Source organism: Gavia stellata, chromosome 2 (assembly GCF_030936135.1).
Source record: "Gavia stellata isolate bGavSte3 chromosome 2, bGavSte3.hap2, whole genome shotgun sequence".
Taxonomy (NCBI): domain Eukaryota; kingdom Metazoa; phylum Chordata; class Aves; order Gaviiformes; family Gaviidae; genus Gavia; species Gavia stellata.
The window spans coordinates 31,167,875-31,185,552 of NC_082595.1; the positions used below are offsets into that span (position 1 = coordinate 31,167,875).

Here is a 17,678-nt window from a genome sequence, read left to right on the forward strand (position 1 = left end):
ACTGCATTTCGAGACCCAAGTGTCAGCCCAAATGTTAGCAGTAAAACCTCTTGGGTGGTGTCCTCTTAACTCTGCCAAAATGCCTGGGAAATGTTGCCAGCTAGCTTGAATGGTCCTTTGGGGTTTTGCAGTGCCTGAAATACCTCCTATTTCCTGTCATCAGATGCTTTTCCAGCCTTCTAAATCTCTTATAGGTACATTCAAAGTTAATTACATCTGAGCTTTAATTCACATCATCTGCAGGGCTGATAGTACTGCCCCCCTGCCCCCAGCTGTGTGGCTTGGCGAGGAAGCAGCAATTAAAATCCGCCCTTCCAGGGCAGGCCATGAGAAGCGGTGACCCAGCTACCTGCTTCTCCGCCCGGCTTGGCAGGGCAGAGCTTCCTCGTACCTGTCGTCGTGTCATGGCATGTGCCTGGCTCCTGCCTGAAGTCCCCCAGTCTCTGACGCATGGGATGGGGGGGCTCATCCCTCCCGGACGTGGCCTGGGTGGTGGCAGTGATGAGAGCTGCCCATGCCGAACCTTGCAAGGAGAGGAAGAAGTGTGCAGCTGGAAATAAACTGATGGTTAGAGATGGTGTGCGGACTCCTGGGCTGTGCCAGCACAAGGGCAAACAGATGGATCTTAACTGCCTTCAGCTGTAATTTTACTCTGTCCTGAAGTGCTCATGGGGCTGTTAGGCAGAAACCCAGGGCTGCGGAGGCAGAAGGGGCTCCTGGAGATGGTCTGGTCCAGCCCTCCTGCCCTGAGCAGCATCACCCAGAGCTGGCTGCCCAGGACCATGTCCAGTTGGGGTTTGAGTATCTCCAAGGATGGAGACTCCACAACATCTCTGGGCAACGGTTCCTGTGTTCAACCACTCTCACTGTAATAAAGTTGTTTCTTTTTCAATTAAATTACTTATATATGTACTGCTAAATGCAAAGCTAAAGACTAACCCAAATAATTCTTAGCGACATATCATGCAGAAGACAGCAGATTTGAGACTTCAGTCCCCTACTCGCAGCTTGCCATACCCCACCTGGTAGAGGTGCTGTCCTCTCTGAAGCTCCCAGGGTGTTTTGCCCTTAGGACGACTTCTCCCTTCGGACGTGTTCCAGTTTGCCATCTTCCAGAACAGACCAGGCGTCCACCACCACGTTATCATCTGGAGGAGCCTGTGCCAAGTTGTGTGGTCCTGTCACACCAGGGAGTTTGTCTTGCTGTTGGTTGAAAAACAATGTGCTGTGCACTATAAATAGCACGGCCCCTAAGAGTCTTGGGAGTAATGCCTGTAAAATAGCAAGTGTGTGCTGGGTTACGCGTTAAACAGGCCAAAACTGTTGGACTTGGTACACTGTGCTCAAAATGAAGGGGCATAAAAAATAAACTGCTCTGGTCAAATTATTTCTTGCTTCTGAGGAGCACTGCCCTTGAGCGGAACAAAATGGCCAGTGCTTCCTCAAGCCACGTGTGGGTGCTGCGGGCAGGCTGTGTCCCACCATGCACCGGCTGCAGGCAAGCGAGGCAGAGGCTGTGTCGGCTTCTGCAGGTGGGCACCCTCCGAGCAAGCACTTTGCACAGCTTTTTTGCTTTGTGCCTCTCGCAAAACACAACCCACACCCTCCTGGTGAATCAATATCTGCTTACAAACGGGTGGCAGCACACCCACCGAGCGGATCCTTCTGGGGATGAAAGCAGATAATTACCGGGATGCTTCTGGGAAGAGACCAGGTGGTCAGTGGAAGACAAAGGCAGAGGAGCGAAGCAGTGGGGAGGAAGTGGAGTAAGAGCAGAGAGGCCCTTTGGCTGTTCCCCCCATCAGTTAAGCTGCTGAATGAAGCTACTAGAAGAATTAAAAACCCCAACTAAACTGTATTCCTATAGGTAAGATACTGTACTGAGACTTCGCTGTCCACATTTTACACCAGACTTTGTGCAATTAGTAACATCTTTAAAGAGAAAGTACTTACAGAACACCCAAATTACAGTCCAGAGATCGATGTCTTTTAAAGAAAAATAAAGTATTTACTGTTTCTAAATTCAGCGATGGGGAAGCCAAATATTTGGTTTGTTGGGTTTTGCTCTGTCAAACATTCTTTGTTACCAGTTTATGAAATGTCAGGTCTAAGACTTACTAGGACAAAAAAAGCAGATGAAATGATGCGAAGGATAGGGGATGGTTGCGACAGAGACAGGGTGAGCTATTCAGGCCAAGCTGCTGCACTTTCTTGGAAACTTAATCTAGTCTTAAAGCAGCCTGGACTCACAGAAGCTGAAAGGGAACGGAGGGATTAAGGCCATGGCTGTCCCCCTTTTTTAGCTTTCACACCTACAGTACACTACGCTTTCCTTGGCCTGTCACACCCCTCCAGCTCCCCAGCTTAGCCAAGGAGCCAGAGATGAGTCTTGTGTTTTATAAACCCCTCTGACTTTCTACAACTTCATCCTGCCTCTCTTGCGGAACTGGATTGATGCCAAATGGTGACAAAAAATTAGATTTCTCACTGCAAGGGATGCAAGTGGTGCGGTATATGTAGACCACAAAAGGACGCCTTTTGGGTTATTAAATGAACCCTGAACTCGAAAAAGGAGTTACTGGCTCATCTTCTAAGTCCCTCTTGCAGCAAAGTTAAAAGAAACACTCACAGAAAACCCAGTTAGAAGTAAATTCTGTTTCTCAACTCTCAGCTAGTTACAGACCTCCTCCCACACCCCCCATTCCTCCTCCTTTAACTTGTTTTATGGTCCCATCAGGGTTCCTGCTGATCCATCCTGAGCCTGGCATGCAGGTGTACGTGAAACAGGAGGCTGCTAATTCTGCACTTTCTGTTCTTTCCCTGCACAGGTTGGAGAGGAAGAAAGGAGCATTCCTTAAGTGCAAGGAGTGCCACCTAATGGGCTGTTGAAGAATCCCAAAGCTCCACACAGCCTAGTGTCTTGGTTTTTCCATATACACGAGTACATGAGAACACACACAATGTATTTTCACACACACACTGAAATGCAAGTCCCTTTCATGGACTGTCTACCCATAAACTACACTTTAAGGGTAATTTAGTGTGGAGTCTTTACGTTCATATACAAGCAATTGTTTATTTAAGCTTAAGACTTCAAAAGAGCTGTAATAATCCAGATGCTAGTAAGAACTTGGGTATTTAATTTGGAGCACGAATTTCATGAATGCCGGCTAGCAGGTAAGAAGCAGCTGATGGAGAGCAGCTGTTTCACTTCTGTCATTACTGTGTCAGGCAGTAACAATCATATGCTCACAGGGGAATTTAGGTCAGATGTAACCTCAGGAGGTCACCCAGTCCAACCTTTTAGTGACCTTTCAATTGAAGGTGGCAAAATGTGACAGCTGATGCATGGACACCCTGTTGAAGGATGACCAGCTCCAGCAGCAATAAAGCAAACAGCTGTGGTGACAGCCAGAGCAGTCTGTGTCACCCCAAAATCGCCCTGATTTGCTCCAACCAATTCAAAAGAGATGTCCATCTTGCTTTTTTCTCAGAAGCTCACCCTCTGTTCTTTCTCCCTGTTACGCTTCAGCACAATGCAACTTGCTTTACTTTAAGGATGCGTAGGGGTGCTGTGTGTATAGAAAATGCAACAGAACCAAGGGGCTCCAGGAGAACACCCAAGGAAGAAGAAAAATCCTTACAAGCCCTTTACTCTACAGCATATCTTGCTGCTGCAGGAAGAGAAGCTTGAATAGCTACTTTGCATTTCAGGAATTATTCGCTAGTTGTCTGGTTACGACTAAGCCCTCTCTAGCCTTTGATTTTGTAACACATTACCTGGTACCCTTTATTACTAACACTGGTACAATGGCGTAAGCCCTGCTCTAGGTTGTTCCCAATGAACAAGGTGGAGTTGTTCTCTTGAAAAACATTCCTAGAAAGGAGGCTCAAGTAACTAATTCCTACACAGCTTAAGCAGCAGCACCTGCCCTGCTGAGAAGTGTACCTTCCACCTAGACATAAATACCCTGCTCATCAGTTTATGCATACGAATTAGGGTTGAACTTGCTGTAAGAATACACTTCCCATGTAACCTAGATACCCCAAGTGAGTATGAATAGTGGTTAGACTACTGGCGAGGGTAAAGTATAGAGGAATGACACATTATCACTTTTAAAACATGTTATAAAGCAGACTATTTCTATTACCTATCTTCTTGCAAGATACTAATTCATGAGTCCAGAGGAAAAGGCTACTTCCAATTCCTTCATCAGAACTCATCAAGTATTATGAAAACTTCCCAGATAACATTTCCCTAAAAAGTAAAAAAAACTTGAAAATATTTGACCTTCAAGATTTCTTGCCCAATAACCAGTTTCAAGGCAGACTCTTTTGTAACAATGAAATAGCTAAGTAAACCCCCATTTAGGTAGTTTAACCTCTCAAAGTGTTATCTGAATCTTTCTGAGTGATTCCAGCAGATCACCATAGAATGAGATTGCTTTTGCCTTTAGTTTACAGAGTGATTTGTTGACCCCTTTCATGCCTGATTGGTCTTCAAAGTCAAGTATATTAACTTGTTTCTCAGATTTCCAGTCAGGCAACTTATTTTGCAGTTCAGTGAAACATGTTTGTTCAAGATTCATTACTAGTTTCTGTTGTTACAGACAGTATCTAAACTCACTCTGAACAGTCAACTGATACAGAAGATGAAATTTCTCACCTTTGACCCAAATTTACCAGCATATTTTAAAAACATACTGGTAGTCATTGTTATAATTGTGGGAAGGACACTGTATTCAAGAACAAAATCTTACAGAAACAACATTCACAGTAACATACCCAAAAAAACAAGGCCATGACCTGTTAATAATAGCTTGCAATAGGTAGCAACTGCAAAGCCTATCCACCCAGCTCTTTGTCACCTTTATCTCTGTATAAAAGAGATCTTGGCATCGTAATACTTCATTGTAAAAAAATGCATGGGCTGAGGTGATTTTTTTCCACAGCTGGTCCAAAATTGTGCAATTGTTTTGAAGAGAGACCTATTTTAGGACACTTGTGTATTTGAGACAGGACAGGCCCCCGGCAGGCTATGCTATTCACTGAGTTGTACAGGCCAATTCCCACATTTGTTTTCTATTTGTTGTTCAAATGAATACTTTTGATATAAAAGAAGATATTAGGAAAAAAAATCCGTTTCAGAAAGACAAACCAGGAAACGGATGGGAACAATAGTAAGGGAAATACCTCTCAAAAAATGCTTCATAATGTGAAAGACCATTCATGATGTTAATCTAGTCCTCATCTTAAAAAACATATAGTACAAATACTTCTGAGTAGTACTGTCCTTGTAAATGTCAAGTTTCACTAGAAACACTGACAGATACTGCAGTTTTAAGAAGGAATTATGGAAAATGAACATGTCAAATCAAGTTTTAGAATCAGTATTTGCAAAATTTTCCACAGAAATGCAACAAAAGTGAAACCATACTAAAAATATGATGGAGAAGGCAGAGGTTGATGCAGTCTATATTCACCAACACCTGTTTTTTCAGGGAAATTTAAGAAGGAAAAGTGGTAATACAGAAAGGATCTCTTAAACCAGAATGTTATTAGACACACAGGTGAGCAACGCAAGATGGCCACAACTTCCATGTGAAACCCAGGCTTAATGAAAATTTACAATTTAGTACAAATTTATTTGGAATATGCAAGAACAATCTGATTCACATTAAATATCTGTAGCATCAGTATTTAAAAAAAAAATACACCAGTGTTTAAAAAGAGTAAGGTATCATTTGCCAAATTCCATTGCACATCAGTTTATTTCCCAATTTCAAAAGGGAGCAGCAAGTAATTGATTATATAAAGGCAAACAAATGTGCATCTGAGGCTAATATAGCCATTTAAAGTTGTAGCAACAATATATGAAACAGCATAATTTTTCTTTTTTTTTAACAAAAATATTTATAATCAGTTTTACAAGTAAGGAATTAAGCTGTTAACTGTTTAACCAGTTAAATACTTTCAGTGCAGCAAGAGACCTGTTAACATTTCAGAAAGTCCATATAGATAAACACACCTGCTCAGCATTCATAACTTTTCACAGCACAATGGTTTTAGTACTCAACTGACTGGTCTGTTGGACACTAACCACCAAGCTGGCTGGCTTCCAGAAGAAGCAAAACAAAGACTGTCAGCTGATGTCAATTTAATGCCATGTTGGCCTGTAAAGCACTGGAAGTTTAAATGAAAAAATCATGAAGGCTTTTATGACATGGCCAGGAACAGTTTTTACCAGTATTGCTACCAATATTCCTCACAACTTTTACTTATTAGTATCAGCATATGGGGGGCAGTTACTCACGCACATAATACCTATATCTTAAGAACTAGTCAACTTTCAACACAGAGTTTGTGCAAACCTTTGTAAAAAGTGGGTGGAGAGTCTAGCTGGGATCCTGGACCAAAAGACACACAAGACAGATGTTCATTAGCTTCATTTGACCACTCTAACTTTTAACAGTATAGCTAACTTTTAAATCCTTTTTGAAAACAAGCTCCTCAAAATAAGTTTGTTTGTTTGTTTTTTTAATTGAGCCCTGAAGTGTAGGGCCTTCTCCTTATCTAACAAATATCTTGTGCTTGATTTCCTAGCACCTTCATCACCCTTCTGGATTTTCTCTTTTCCTGGTACAATCCACCCACTAAATCTAAATGGATGCTTTGCTATGTTTTTGATGCCTATGCCTCTCCCATCTTTGTCAAAAGCCTGTATTTGAGATTCTCACTCTCATCTAGCTTTTCAAAAAGGTCACAGGTGAGAAAGACCACCTGAGAGTGTAACTGTGGCTTATGCAAAACATTTACTATTCTAAAAATACATGCCACTTAACTACATTGTAGTAAACAGAAAAATTCTTATCTATTATAAGTGGTTAAGAATGGCCAAAAACCCTTAAAAAAAACAACAAAGGGGTCTTAAGAACAAAGATAAATTAGCAGCATTAAAAAAGTCTTAATTTTGAAAACTGCCTTGAAAACACGCAGTTCAGCAAGTATCCACCTTCTCTTGTACTACCCAGATTCTGCAGCAAGAACATTGTCACGAACATCCACCTACGAAAACATGGAACATTTGGTTCTTTGGAACACAAGTAGCAGCTAGCTTCCTAGTCAGTGCTGATGTGCAACTCCCCAAAACTTGTTGTTCAGCATGCTGACAGTAGTTCAAATTCCAGTTCAGAACAGGCACACAGGGAAGTAACCACAGCTAAGCAAACCCTGAGCAAAGTAGTTTTCAAGCAATGTTTTCAGCCCTGGTGTATCTTTTTGAGACAGCTTTCTGAAAGGTTTTATGCGAGACAAGAATCAAGGTGTTCGTTTATTTTAGACTCCAAAACCTCAGTCTGGCAAACAGGACAACTGACTTTTTTATCCTGCCTTACAGCAGTGCTGGAACTTGCAGAGGACACTATAGATTCAGCTTTGGTTTTCATAGGTGTATTTATACTTAAAGTGACATCAGTACTCCCTTTTTTAATGAAATAGTTTTCAAAGGCAGTTTTGTCTTCCACTTTTGGCCACTGCTGCAGTGTATTAGTACACTCAGAGCTTTTTTTCTCAGATGCAGCCTGAGCTGCTGTTGTCTGCTCAAAACAAATTTGTTTTGGTGACCTGTTATAAAGCAGCATAACCCCCTTGCCATTTGCAGAACCTTGGTTTGATTTTTCTTCCGTAACACGAGCAATTTTAACAGGCGATCCATTAACATTCTTGTAAGCTTTTGTATTACCAACCGAGGGTTTAGGAAACTCACGCTTTGAAGCTAAGTTGATTTTCTCACTGGCATCATCAGCATAAAGTGGAAAGAAGACGCCACTACGGGGTGATTTTTCAAATTTTATCTCATTTTTAGGGATTGGTATCGTCTTTACTGCTGAACGATGCTGTGAACCAGGTGTTTCAGTGTTTCTAACGCTGCTGCTAGAATTTGTACTTTTTTCTGAGAGTCCACTGCCTCCTCCAAGCCGATACCCCTTTCCACTAAAAGACATCAGATTTTGTGTATCACGCGTTTGTGTCTTGCCTGCAAAATAAGAAGCAAAGAAAATAAGAAAAGTTAGTAACTTTTTCATATATAAATCTTGGGTTTAGTATTCTATGTGCTTTGTCTGAAAAATCTGATGCTTGAAAACAGTGTAGCAAATTAAACTTTCTGCAAACAATTAAGTTGAGAAGGAGCCTAGAAATGCACAAATAAAATGGGCCATGTTCTTTGCTACATAACAGTAACATCTAAACAAAGCTCGTGTAGCAGTTGATCTGTAGTTGTTCAAGAAACTGTTTGGACAAAAACAGTTTGAAAAAGAAAAAAAATAATTATTTTAAATACCTTTGTTACTTGACTCAGAATTTGGAAGTTTTGCTGGCTGAGTTTTCTCCTTGGATTTCTTAGAGAAGTTCTCTGGCTCCTTCACTTTTGTGAATGTACCTCCACATGTCTCTTGATGCTCAGCCCACCAAAAGTCTCGTGCAGAGGGTGCCCTATTCATTGAACGTTTCACATACCCAAAGTAAGGTTTTCTATTTTGACAGGGGCCATTGCATCGCCACCAGTGCTGACGGTACAAATCCACCTCATCATGAAAAGTATGATAGATCTAGGTTTAAAAGAAAAAAAAAAAGCAGTCATTCGGAAAATTTTAATTTTATATCGTTAGCTCCACAATATTTTTTAAAAAATATATTACCATTTAATTCCTTCCATTCCTGCTGTGATTTTTACATTACCGGTTAAAAGAGCTGAACCTGAGTAAAATTTGATCAACTCTTAGATACCATTAAAACAAAGCTTAAAAAAAAAAAAGACAGGACGTGTAGGAATGTCCTGGCTATCTTGTTTGAACTGCAATAAAACAACTTTGAAAATCTATCTACAATTTCACCCTAAATGACATACTGTTTACAATGCATTGTAAGCAATACCAGTATTGTATTCTCTCTCCAGCTATTATCTTAATTGATCTTATCAGACACACAATCTTTAAATATCATCAACCCATTAGCCTTTACTGATATATATCTCAACTAAAACAGACTGCTCTTCCCCAAATATTATTCTGAACATGGAGGTATTCTGTCCCTAGTATCATCAAGTTGTTTCAAGTTTAAAACAGAAGTTTATAGAAAAATACTCGCAGAGGGTATACTTGAAAATTACACGACTAACAACTCACCACATCTTCCTCAACCTGTTCCCACCATCATCCCCAACACAATAACAATGGAACTGGCACACACTTGGATGCAAATTTGTATTGGTGCCAACTGTGGAGTGTCTAACAAGAACAAGTATATTACTCACACCACACCAGGCATACTGAAAAAAACAAATCAGGAAAAAATCCTCTATTAAATTACATTAAGTGGATTATGCTCACTGTGACATTGGCTCCAGTCAAGCGATTAATGCGACGCATGTGTTTGCAGAACTCTGGTCCATGAGATTCACGATCTTTGTCATTATTAGTAACAAAAAGCAGGGCGTGGATCATTTCATGCAACAGTGTCTGAAACGATGCAAATCATTAGCTATTTACTGAAAAGCATTACACATATTTTCAAGATTAAGCTGAAACTATTTTACTCCTTTACATTTATCTTGGTACTGACCTTATTTTCATGCATTCACAAGTTCAGTCTGGGTCACAAAAACATACTACTACTTCTACCTGTCAAATCAAATTACCTCTACTCCCATACCACCAAAACATGCTGGAGAATATTACTATAGTAAGTGACATTCCAAACAGGAGAAATAATACTCAAACTTAAATCAGATCTTTAAAGAGACCATTCCCTCTACAACCAAAGAAAGAGACACTTGTGAGAAGGTTGAAATTCTACCGCATTTCTGTTCATTAAGCAAAGCTGAATGTCAAGCCAACTCAAACAAGCAGCCCTGACAGAGGCACAAGAAGCAACACAAAGTTACATTTAAAAAGTTACGCTTATTTTCTGCTATTGGCCTTTTGACCTACAAAATGAAACTACAGCCATTTTCTGATTGTGCTTTCAGTCCATGTTTGTTTTTAATATTAGAGGATAATTTAGGAGTAAAAAAGGTCTTTTTTTTTTTTCCTTTCTGAAGTCAGTGACTTTAGACTCCTCCTCAGAGCTGCCCATTTAGAAATATAAAACTGAAAGATTACCGTGATGTTGCTCACATAACCAAAACAAACACAGCAATAAAACCACCACTATTTTATGATCTACAATTCTCTGTATATAAGAATTCTACTATGAAATGTAAAATGTGTGTATGGGGTGGGGGGAGGCACAATACATTTTGTGTGCAAATTCATGAGCAATCCTCAAATACCTCAACAAGATCCTTCCTTGGCCTTAACTTTAGGAGCGGCTCACTTAGACGAATGGAACACATTCCACCTTTTCCTTCATATCTACACACTCCAGCACAGCTGAAAGAGACACAGAAAGAAAATATGAAAAGCTACTTTTTTCTGTAGCATGTGAAGAAAATTGAGAATTGTAGTTCAAATGCTGCCCCCTTCCATCACATGCTAGGTAACTCAGAAGGTGAAAAAACACTTTTAATAGTTACTTGAAAAACTCGGTATCATTAAGCAAGAAGGAAAAAAAAAAAAAGGACCACAAGTTCCTTAGAATAAACTATGACTAAACTAGCAAAAGTGAAACTATATTAGATCTCCTGCAATCACTTAATTCAAAGCTAGCAACTTAAGAAAAAAAAAAAAAAATCACAACAGACTGTTCAAAGCTAACCTGTTTAGGAGGCAAAGGACCGTTTTCATTACAAATCCTGATGGAATGAAATACATAAAACAGAGGCTGCAGATTCACAGCAGCCAACACCGACTTCACTGCTGGTTGCTGCAATTTCACCCCTCACCCTCCCCCAGCTTTTTCCTCTTACTGAACCTTTACATATCATCACTTATGCACAGTAATCCAGCAGAAAACACTTTTTTTTGTTTGTTTGTTATTGAATTAGTCCTCTACCAGTTCAGTATCCAAATATTTTCAAGTGTCTATAGAGTACTGCAACCAGCAAAGGACAAGAGGGGGCAGGACTCCAGCAGCCGGCAATTGCATCAGCTGATCTGCTGCAGAACTGCACCCTGCACTTCAAAGCCTTTTTTTTTTTAAATCTCAGATATTTTGTATATTGCCCTTCCTAGTCTATTCTAAGTCTTGTTAATATAATATTATAATTTCATATTTGCTTTTCTGCCATGCTGTAAAACTATCACAAAAACAGAGAACAAGAAAAATGACAGCAATACAAGTACGTTAAGTTTTGACATACACACTTTGAGACCAAGTTATTTATTCCACTTTAACATCCCTCCAGTTTTGCCTGCACCACGGGAAAAGCCATTTATCGCTGCCAAAGGCAACAAACGAAGGACAAAACAGACAATGACAGTGACCAACCCACGTCCGGGGGTACAAACCATCTTAGAAATGCAGAGCATTCAAATATCTGGAAGAGAAGCTGCGACAACAGTACATCGCACCTACGAAGCCACAGTTAGGAGCAGCATATAGTGACAAATGACAGCTTTTCCTACCCCTCCCCGAAACCCACAGCTATATGACAAGATGAGCTGCTGCTTATTTGACGGGTCACAGCCTCTTCCGACAGCTCTGACACGGCACCGGCACTCAGACCCTGCTGGGGCCGTTCAGAGGCACGGCAGCTTCTGAAACCTGAGGTCGGTGAAGGCCATCCGGCAGCGCTGCTCGGGAAGGACAGGCTTCCCCCGCCGCCTTCCTGCTCCCGGCGGGACCCCCCGGACGCCGGGACCCCGCCCGAGCCTGGCGCTGCCTGCCGGGAGGCCGCTCCCCGCCGCGCCCGACCCCCTTCCCACGCAGAGCTGCCCTGCGAGCCGACCCGGCGCACCACCACCCCACCCCCCCGATGGCGTACAGGGTCATGCGCGGGCTCCACGACACCTCGACGGCCGCCAGGCGCCCCCAAAAGAGCGCTTCGTTGAACTGCACGAAGAGGCCGTGCACGTCGGGGCTGGGGTCCAGCAGCTCCCAGGCCTCGTCCACCACCGACAGCGGGCGGAGGGGCGAGGGGTCCGGCGAGGCCCCAGGGCACGCTGCTGCTGCCGCCGCCGCCGCCGCCGCCTCCTTATCCTCCGCTTCCCATAGCTCCTGGAGCTGCAGCGCCAGCACGAAGTCGTCCTCCATCCCGCACAGCGCCGCCGCGGGGCCGCCCCAACGGCCGGGCGCTAAAGCCGCACCGACTGCCCGCGACAACACCAGCGCATGCGCAGTGCGCCACAAACGCAACGCCACCACCTCATTCCGACTACGCATGCGCCGAATACCCACTACTGTCCGCCCCGACGCATGCGCGCGGCGGGATCAGTGCGTGACTCCTCCCGCGCCCCGCCCCGCCCCGCCCCATCCGAGGCCGGCGCTTCCCCAGAGCGGCGGCCCCGCGTCGCCCCGGACGGTTGCTTTCCGGCAGGGCGCAGGCGCATGCGCAATCGGCGCGGCGATGCTGGCGCAGGCTGCGTACGTACCGCTGTGCGCAGGCGCAGTGGCGGTCTCCCCGGCGGCGGCGGTGGCGGCGGCGGCAGCGGTGGCGGGGCGGGCGCTGGGCAGCGGGACGGCTGGAGGCGCGGCGATGGCGCTGTCGCTGGGCGAAGGCGGCGGCAGCAGGCTGCGGCGGCAGCTGGAGTCGGGGGGCTTCGCGGCGGGGGAGTACGTGAAGCAGCTGTCGCAGCAGTCGGACGGAGACCGGGACCTGCAGGAGCACCGGCAGCGCATCCAGGCGCTAAGTGAGGAGACGGCCCAGAGCCTGAAGCGAAACGTCTACCAGAACTACCGGCAGTTCATCGAGACGGCGCGGGAGATCAGCTACCTGGAGAGCGAGATGTACCAGCTCAGCCACATCCTCACCGAGCAGAAGGGCATCATGGAGGCTGTCACCCAGGCCCTACTCCTCCAGGCCGACCGCGACGACCCCGCCCTGGGCGCCCGCCGCGCTGCTGCCGCCGACCCCTTCCTGCCGCTGTCGGCCAAGGAGGCTGCGGCCAGCGAGGAGGGGCGGCAGCGCACGCTCACCACCCTCCTGGAAAAGGTGGAGGGCTGCCGTGACCTCCTGCCTGAGAGCCCCGGCAAGTACCTGGTCTACAACGGTGACCTGGTGGAGTACGATGCTGACCACATGGCACAGATCCAGCGGGTGCACGCTTTCCTCATGAACGACTGCCTGCTCGTGGCTACCGCCTTGCCCAACCGCCGTGGTGCCTACCGCTACGATGCCCTCTACCCCCTCGACGGGCTGGCTGTGGTCAATGTCAAGGACAACCCACCCATGAAGGATATGTTCAAGCTGCTCATGTTCCCTGAAAGCCGCATCTTCCAGGCCGAGAATGCCAAGATCAAGAAGGAGTGGCTGGAGGTGCTGGAGGAGACTAAGCGCAACCGGGCCCTCAGCGAGAAGCGACGCCTGGAGCAGGAGGCCCTGCCCCGGCCTGCCCCAACGCCCCCTGAATCCACCAACCCCTTCGAGGAGGACGAGGAGGACGAGGAGCCCCCTGCGGAGGAGGAGGAGGTGGTTGACCTCTCACTTGAGTGGATCCAGGAGCTGCCAGAGGACTTGGATGTCTGCATCGCGCAGCGGGACTTTGAGGGGGCAGTGGACCTCTTGGACAAACTCAACGAGTACCTGGGGGACAAGCCCGTGAGCCAGCCTGTGAAGGAGCTGCGGGCCAAGGTGGATGAGCGGGTCCGGCAGCTGACGGACGTGCTAGTGTTTGAGCTGTCTCCAGACCGCTCGCTGCGAGGAGGGCCGAGGGCCACCCGCCGAGCCGTGTCCCAGCTCATTCGCTTGGGCCAGTCCACCAAGGCGTGCGAGCTCTTCCTGAAGAACCGCGCGGCTGCGGTGCAGACGGCCATCCGACAGCTGCGCATCGAGGGCGCCACGCTGCTCTACATCCACAAGCTCTGCCACGTCTTCTTCACTAGCCTTCTAGAGACGGCAAGAGAATTTGAGACAGACTTCGCTGGTAACAACGGCTGCTACTCGGCCTTTGTTGTCTGGGCCCGCTCTTCCATGAGGATGTTCGTAGATGCCTTCAGTAAGCAAGTATTTGATAGTAAAGAGAGCTTGTCAACTGCGGCAGAGTGTGTCAAGGTAAGGGGGTCCAAAGAGGGTGATGTGACATGAGGGCAAAACAAAGTCTGCAAAGCTTGTAAAGCCTCTTTTCTAACCCTGGGTTAGTTGTTGACTCTTGAGTGGGTCTCCAGAGAGGTTTCCTGCATTGAAAGGTTAATATTCATTTGCGGTTGGTTTGGTTTTTTTCAATTTAACAGAGGAGAGCATTAAGACAAAAATACACAGCAAGAAAAACCCTGCCTTTATCAGAAATGCAAAATGTGTTTATTCTTAATTTGCCTTTAACCAGTAGGAGGTCCTAAAATTTACATAAGCTACATCTGAATGATGAGTCTTTTGAAGACTTTTTGTTTGCTTTCCAAGCCTGTCTTGGACTACATTTCCATATTTTTTTGCAAGACTAACTTTCTCAGGTTATGGTTTCTTTCAGCTGCTAATAGGAAAAAAAAAAAAAGTGTGTCTGTGGGGGTTATACTGTAATTGTTCAGAGTATTTCTGACAAGTGGGGTTTATCTTTCAGTTATTAATTTCTCATTAATAAGGAATTTCTTAAAGCAGGCAAAATGAGTGAAGTATGATTAACACTTCCCCATTTTCTGAGAATGATAGATTTTGTAAATGTGTAAGATGTAGAGGGGGCCTGCATACTAGTAACACCCTTCGCTTTTTGTTAATACCCAAGGTAGCTAAAGAGCACTGCAAGCAGCTTAGCGAGATTGGACTGGATCTCACCTTCATCATTCATGCCCTTCTGGTAAAGGATATCAAAGGTGCTTTACAGAGCTACAAGGATATCATCATTGAGGCCACCAAGCACCGCAACTCGGAGGAGATGTGGAGAAGGATGAACCTAATGACTCCAGAGGCGCTGGGGAAACTCAGGGAGGAGATGAGGAGCTGCGGGGTAGGCAATTTTGACCAATACACGGGTGATGACTGCTGGGTCAACCTTAGCTATACGGTAGTAGCTTTCACTAAGCAGACTATGGCCTTCTTGGAGGAAGCGTTAAAGCTTTACTTTCCAGAGCTGCATATGGTTCTTTTGGAGAGTCTTGTGGAAATCATCCTGGTGGCTGTCCAGCATGTTGATTACAGTTTACGGTGTGAACAGGACCCTGAGAAGAAAGCCTTCATTAGGCAGAATGCATCCTTCCTGTATGAAACTGTCCTTCCTGTTGTGGAAAAAAGATTTGAGGAAGGAGTTGGAAAGCCAGCCAAGCAGCTACAGGATTTGAGAAATGCTTCAAGATTGATGCGTGTGAATCCAGAAAGTACCACCTCTGTGGTGTGAAGTGACCTAACTGTTCTTATGAACAGAGTGTGAAAGCACTTACTGAAAATGTTGTACATTGAATATATGAACTAAATGGTTTTTTTGAGTCCCTGAAAAATGCAGAAGTCCAACTGCTGCATTCCAGAAGCTGAAGACTTACAATCAAAGCCTGCAAGGATGCAACGCTTTTTCTTGGTGGATGGGTGGTAGGGGAGTGAGAAGTAAGGTCGAGGTCACATGTCCTTGGACAACATATCCTGTAAGAATGGCTTGTGTAGTGTTTGTGGCTTGGGAAATACTGTAATAGACAATTTTTGGCCAAATGTTTGCGAAAGTCTTAAATATACATACACCGTATGGCAGGAAAAGATCATTTCTCATCACATCGCTGTAGGAATTCTTTTTTAAGGCAGTGTTCTGATAGGAGAGGAAGTGCTGAAATGCTCCCAGGGTGTGGTATTCGGTGAAGCACGTACATCATCCAGATGTGACTCAGCATTGCAGATAAACAACATGGATTTGCACAGTCTGATTTGATTGGTAAATCTAAATTAAAAATGTTTTTTGTATAGGTTTTTGTGTTTGGGTGAAGGGGCTTCTATTTAATAAGCTGGCCTGTGGGCTTAAATTACAGCTCTCTGAAAATAAACCATCTGCTGTCAGAAACATCTGTTCCCTTCAGAGAAGTGAGAATAACTTTCTTCCCTTCCCCTTTGTGTTCCCCTTCCTTGTCTCATGGACTTCACTGGGGTCAAGTCCATTTGATGAAGTATGCACTCTTGTTTGAAGTGCTGTCATAAATGCATTATGGGCGACTACCTACTGGCAGAAACCATAGTGAAGAGGCATAAACGCTCTTGAGATGTGCAGGGTAGGGAGAGGGTCTGAAGGTGCTGTTTCGTTTGGAAGAAACAGAACGCTAGTTTTGCAGTGCAGAATCAGCACAGGATGAAGAGACTGGGTGTGTGGCTTTTTGTAAATTATCTGATCTTCAAAATACACACTCTGTATTTCCTGTAGATATTAGTATCATTTCCTGTAATACAGCAATAACCAAGAAGAACTATCTTTTTTGCAGAAAACACAAGGATTGTCTTTGGTTGGAAACTCTAATGTAGATGGGGGAAGGTTTTGAAAATGCTTGTTTGGCTTGAATGGTGATGGCTATCTCGTTCAATATGTGTCTCTGAAAATAAAATAAGCCAAGTCTTGTGTAAAGGCTGGCTTTAGAAGGCTGTCAGCATCATCTTCTAAGCTGTGTAAACTTCTTCCCCTTTAGTGCAGACTTTCTTAATTGCGAGAAAATCATGTTACAGCTAAGTAACCTTGTATTAGACTCTCAGTAAGTGTTCTTAACTGGAATAATTGAGTATCCTATTCTTCTTGCGCTTTCAAATGAAAGCTTTTGCAATTTCTATCATGGTAATGAATGCCTTATGACTGCCTGAACAAACAAAAGATACTGCTAGTAAAACATTCTGCATAACTGCTTATACTGGAGCTTCAATTCTCCCCATTTTCATGGTGCTAGTTCAATACAGTTTTCACTTTAGTGGCTAGTTTCCTTTCTCTTGCTCTTTGGATGCATTTTGAACTGTCAGATTTTGCAAAACATCCTACTGTCTCTGCTTGCTTGCTCTCCAGTGTTTGAGCCTTTTGCTAGCAAATCACAGAAAAAAAATGTGCAAAATGGTTTTAAAGGGCAGCTCGGTGATCTTGGCTAAAACTGATTGAAAACCACTGAAATAGCTATAGTTTTATTTTAAGGTACAGGGACAGTGAGAGTTACAACTTGTGTGAACATGTCATCTCCAAGAGAGAGCCGCACAGGCATTATTTCACTAGTGAACTATCTTTGATACCAGAACCTAGTGAAGGATACCGAAATAATGTATTCTCTGTCATCTGTTTAAAGTGGGCAAAGGTAGCAAACTGGTCTTACTTAATTTGGGAGATATTTTCAAGTGGATTATAAGTGAGAGCTCTCCATGATGATGGGTATTTTGGAGGAGAGGGAGAAGGAAGGGCTTTTTTTTCTCAGAAGACAGGTATATTTTGTTGTTTTCTTTGCAGAAGAAAGCATCTGGTGAGCACAGAGTAAGTACAAATGAGCCTTATGGGGTTGGTTTGGGTTTTTTTCTGTGCAAGAGAAGGGTAAGCTGTGGAACTGCAGCTCAAGACTGATTATTGTGATGCTTGAGGATTTTGTGTAAGAAGCAGCTGAATTGTAGTTTCCCCATTCCCAGCTCTGGCATAAGATTGAATAGGAGGAGA

General features: G+C 44.4%; 2 protein-coding genes across 2 annotated transcripts; one reads left to right on the plus strand and one right to left on the minus strand.

Annotated features, from left to right (window-relative positions):
• Positions 1-6,228: 6,228 nt before the first annotated feature.
• Positions 6,229-12,192, minus strand: SPRTN (SprT-like N-terminal domain). The gene is made up of 5 exons (XM_059835403.1): positions 11,924-12,192; positions 10,331-10,430; positions 9,390-9,518; positions 8,342-8,609; positions 6,229-8,035 (listed from the first exon to the last, which is right to left on the minus strand). Exons 1-5 carry the CDS (start codon positions 12,190-12,192, stop codon positions 7,302-7,304), a joined length of 1,500 nt encoding a protein of 499 aa, XP_059691386.1. The 3' UTR covers positions 6,229-7,301.
• A 442-nt stretch (positions 12,193-12,634) lies between these two features.
• On the plus strand, positions 12,635-15,544 carry EXOC8 (exocyst complex component 8). The gene is made up of 2 exons (XM_009815054.2): positions 12,635-14,149; positions 14,814-15,544. Exons 1-2 carry the CDS (start codon positions 12,635-12,637, stop codon positions 15,420-15,422), a joined length of 2,124 nt encoding a protein of 707 aa, XP_009813356.2. The 3' UTR covers positions 15,423-15,544.
• Positions 15,545-17,678: the final 2,134 nt, after the last annotated feature.

Coding starts and splice junctions, on each gene's coding strand:
- SPRTN (XM_059835403.1), bottom strand. CDS start 12,192: ATGGAGGACGACTTCGTGCTGGCGCTGCAGCTCCAGGAGCTATGGGAA. Junction 10,431..11,923: donor TGGAGCCCGCGCATGACCCT/GTACGCCATCGG, acceptor TGTCTCTTTCAG/CTGTGCTGGAGTGTGTAGAT. Junction 9,519..10,330: donor CAAGGAAGGATCTTGTTGAG/GTATTTGAGGAT, acceptor GCATCGTTTCAG/ACACTGTTGCATGAAATGAT.
- EXOC8 (XM_009815054.2), top strand. CDS start 12,635: ATGGCGCTGTCGCTGGGCGAAGGCGGCGGCAGCAGGCTGCGGCGGCAG. Junction 14,150..14,813: donor CTGCGGCAGAGTGTGTCAAG/GTAAGGGGGTCC, acceptor TTAATACCCAAG/GTAGCTAAAGAGCACTGCAA.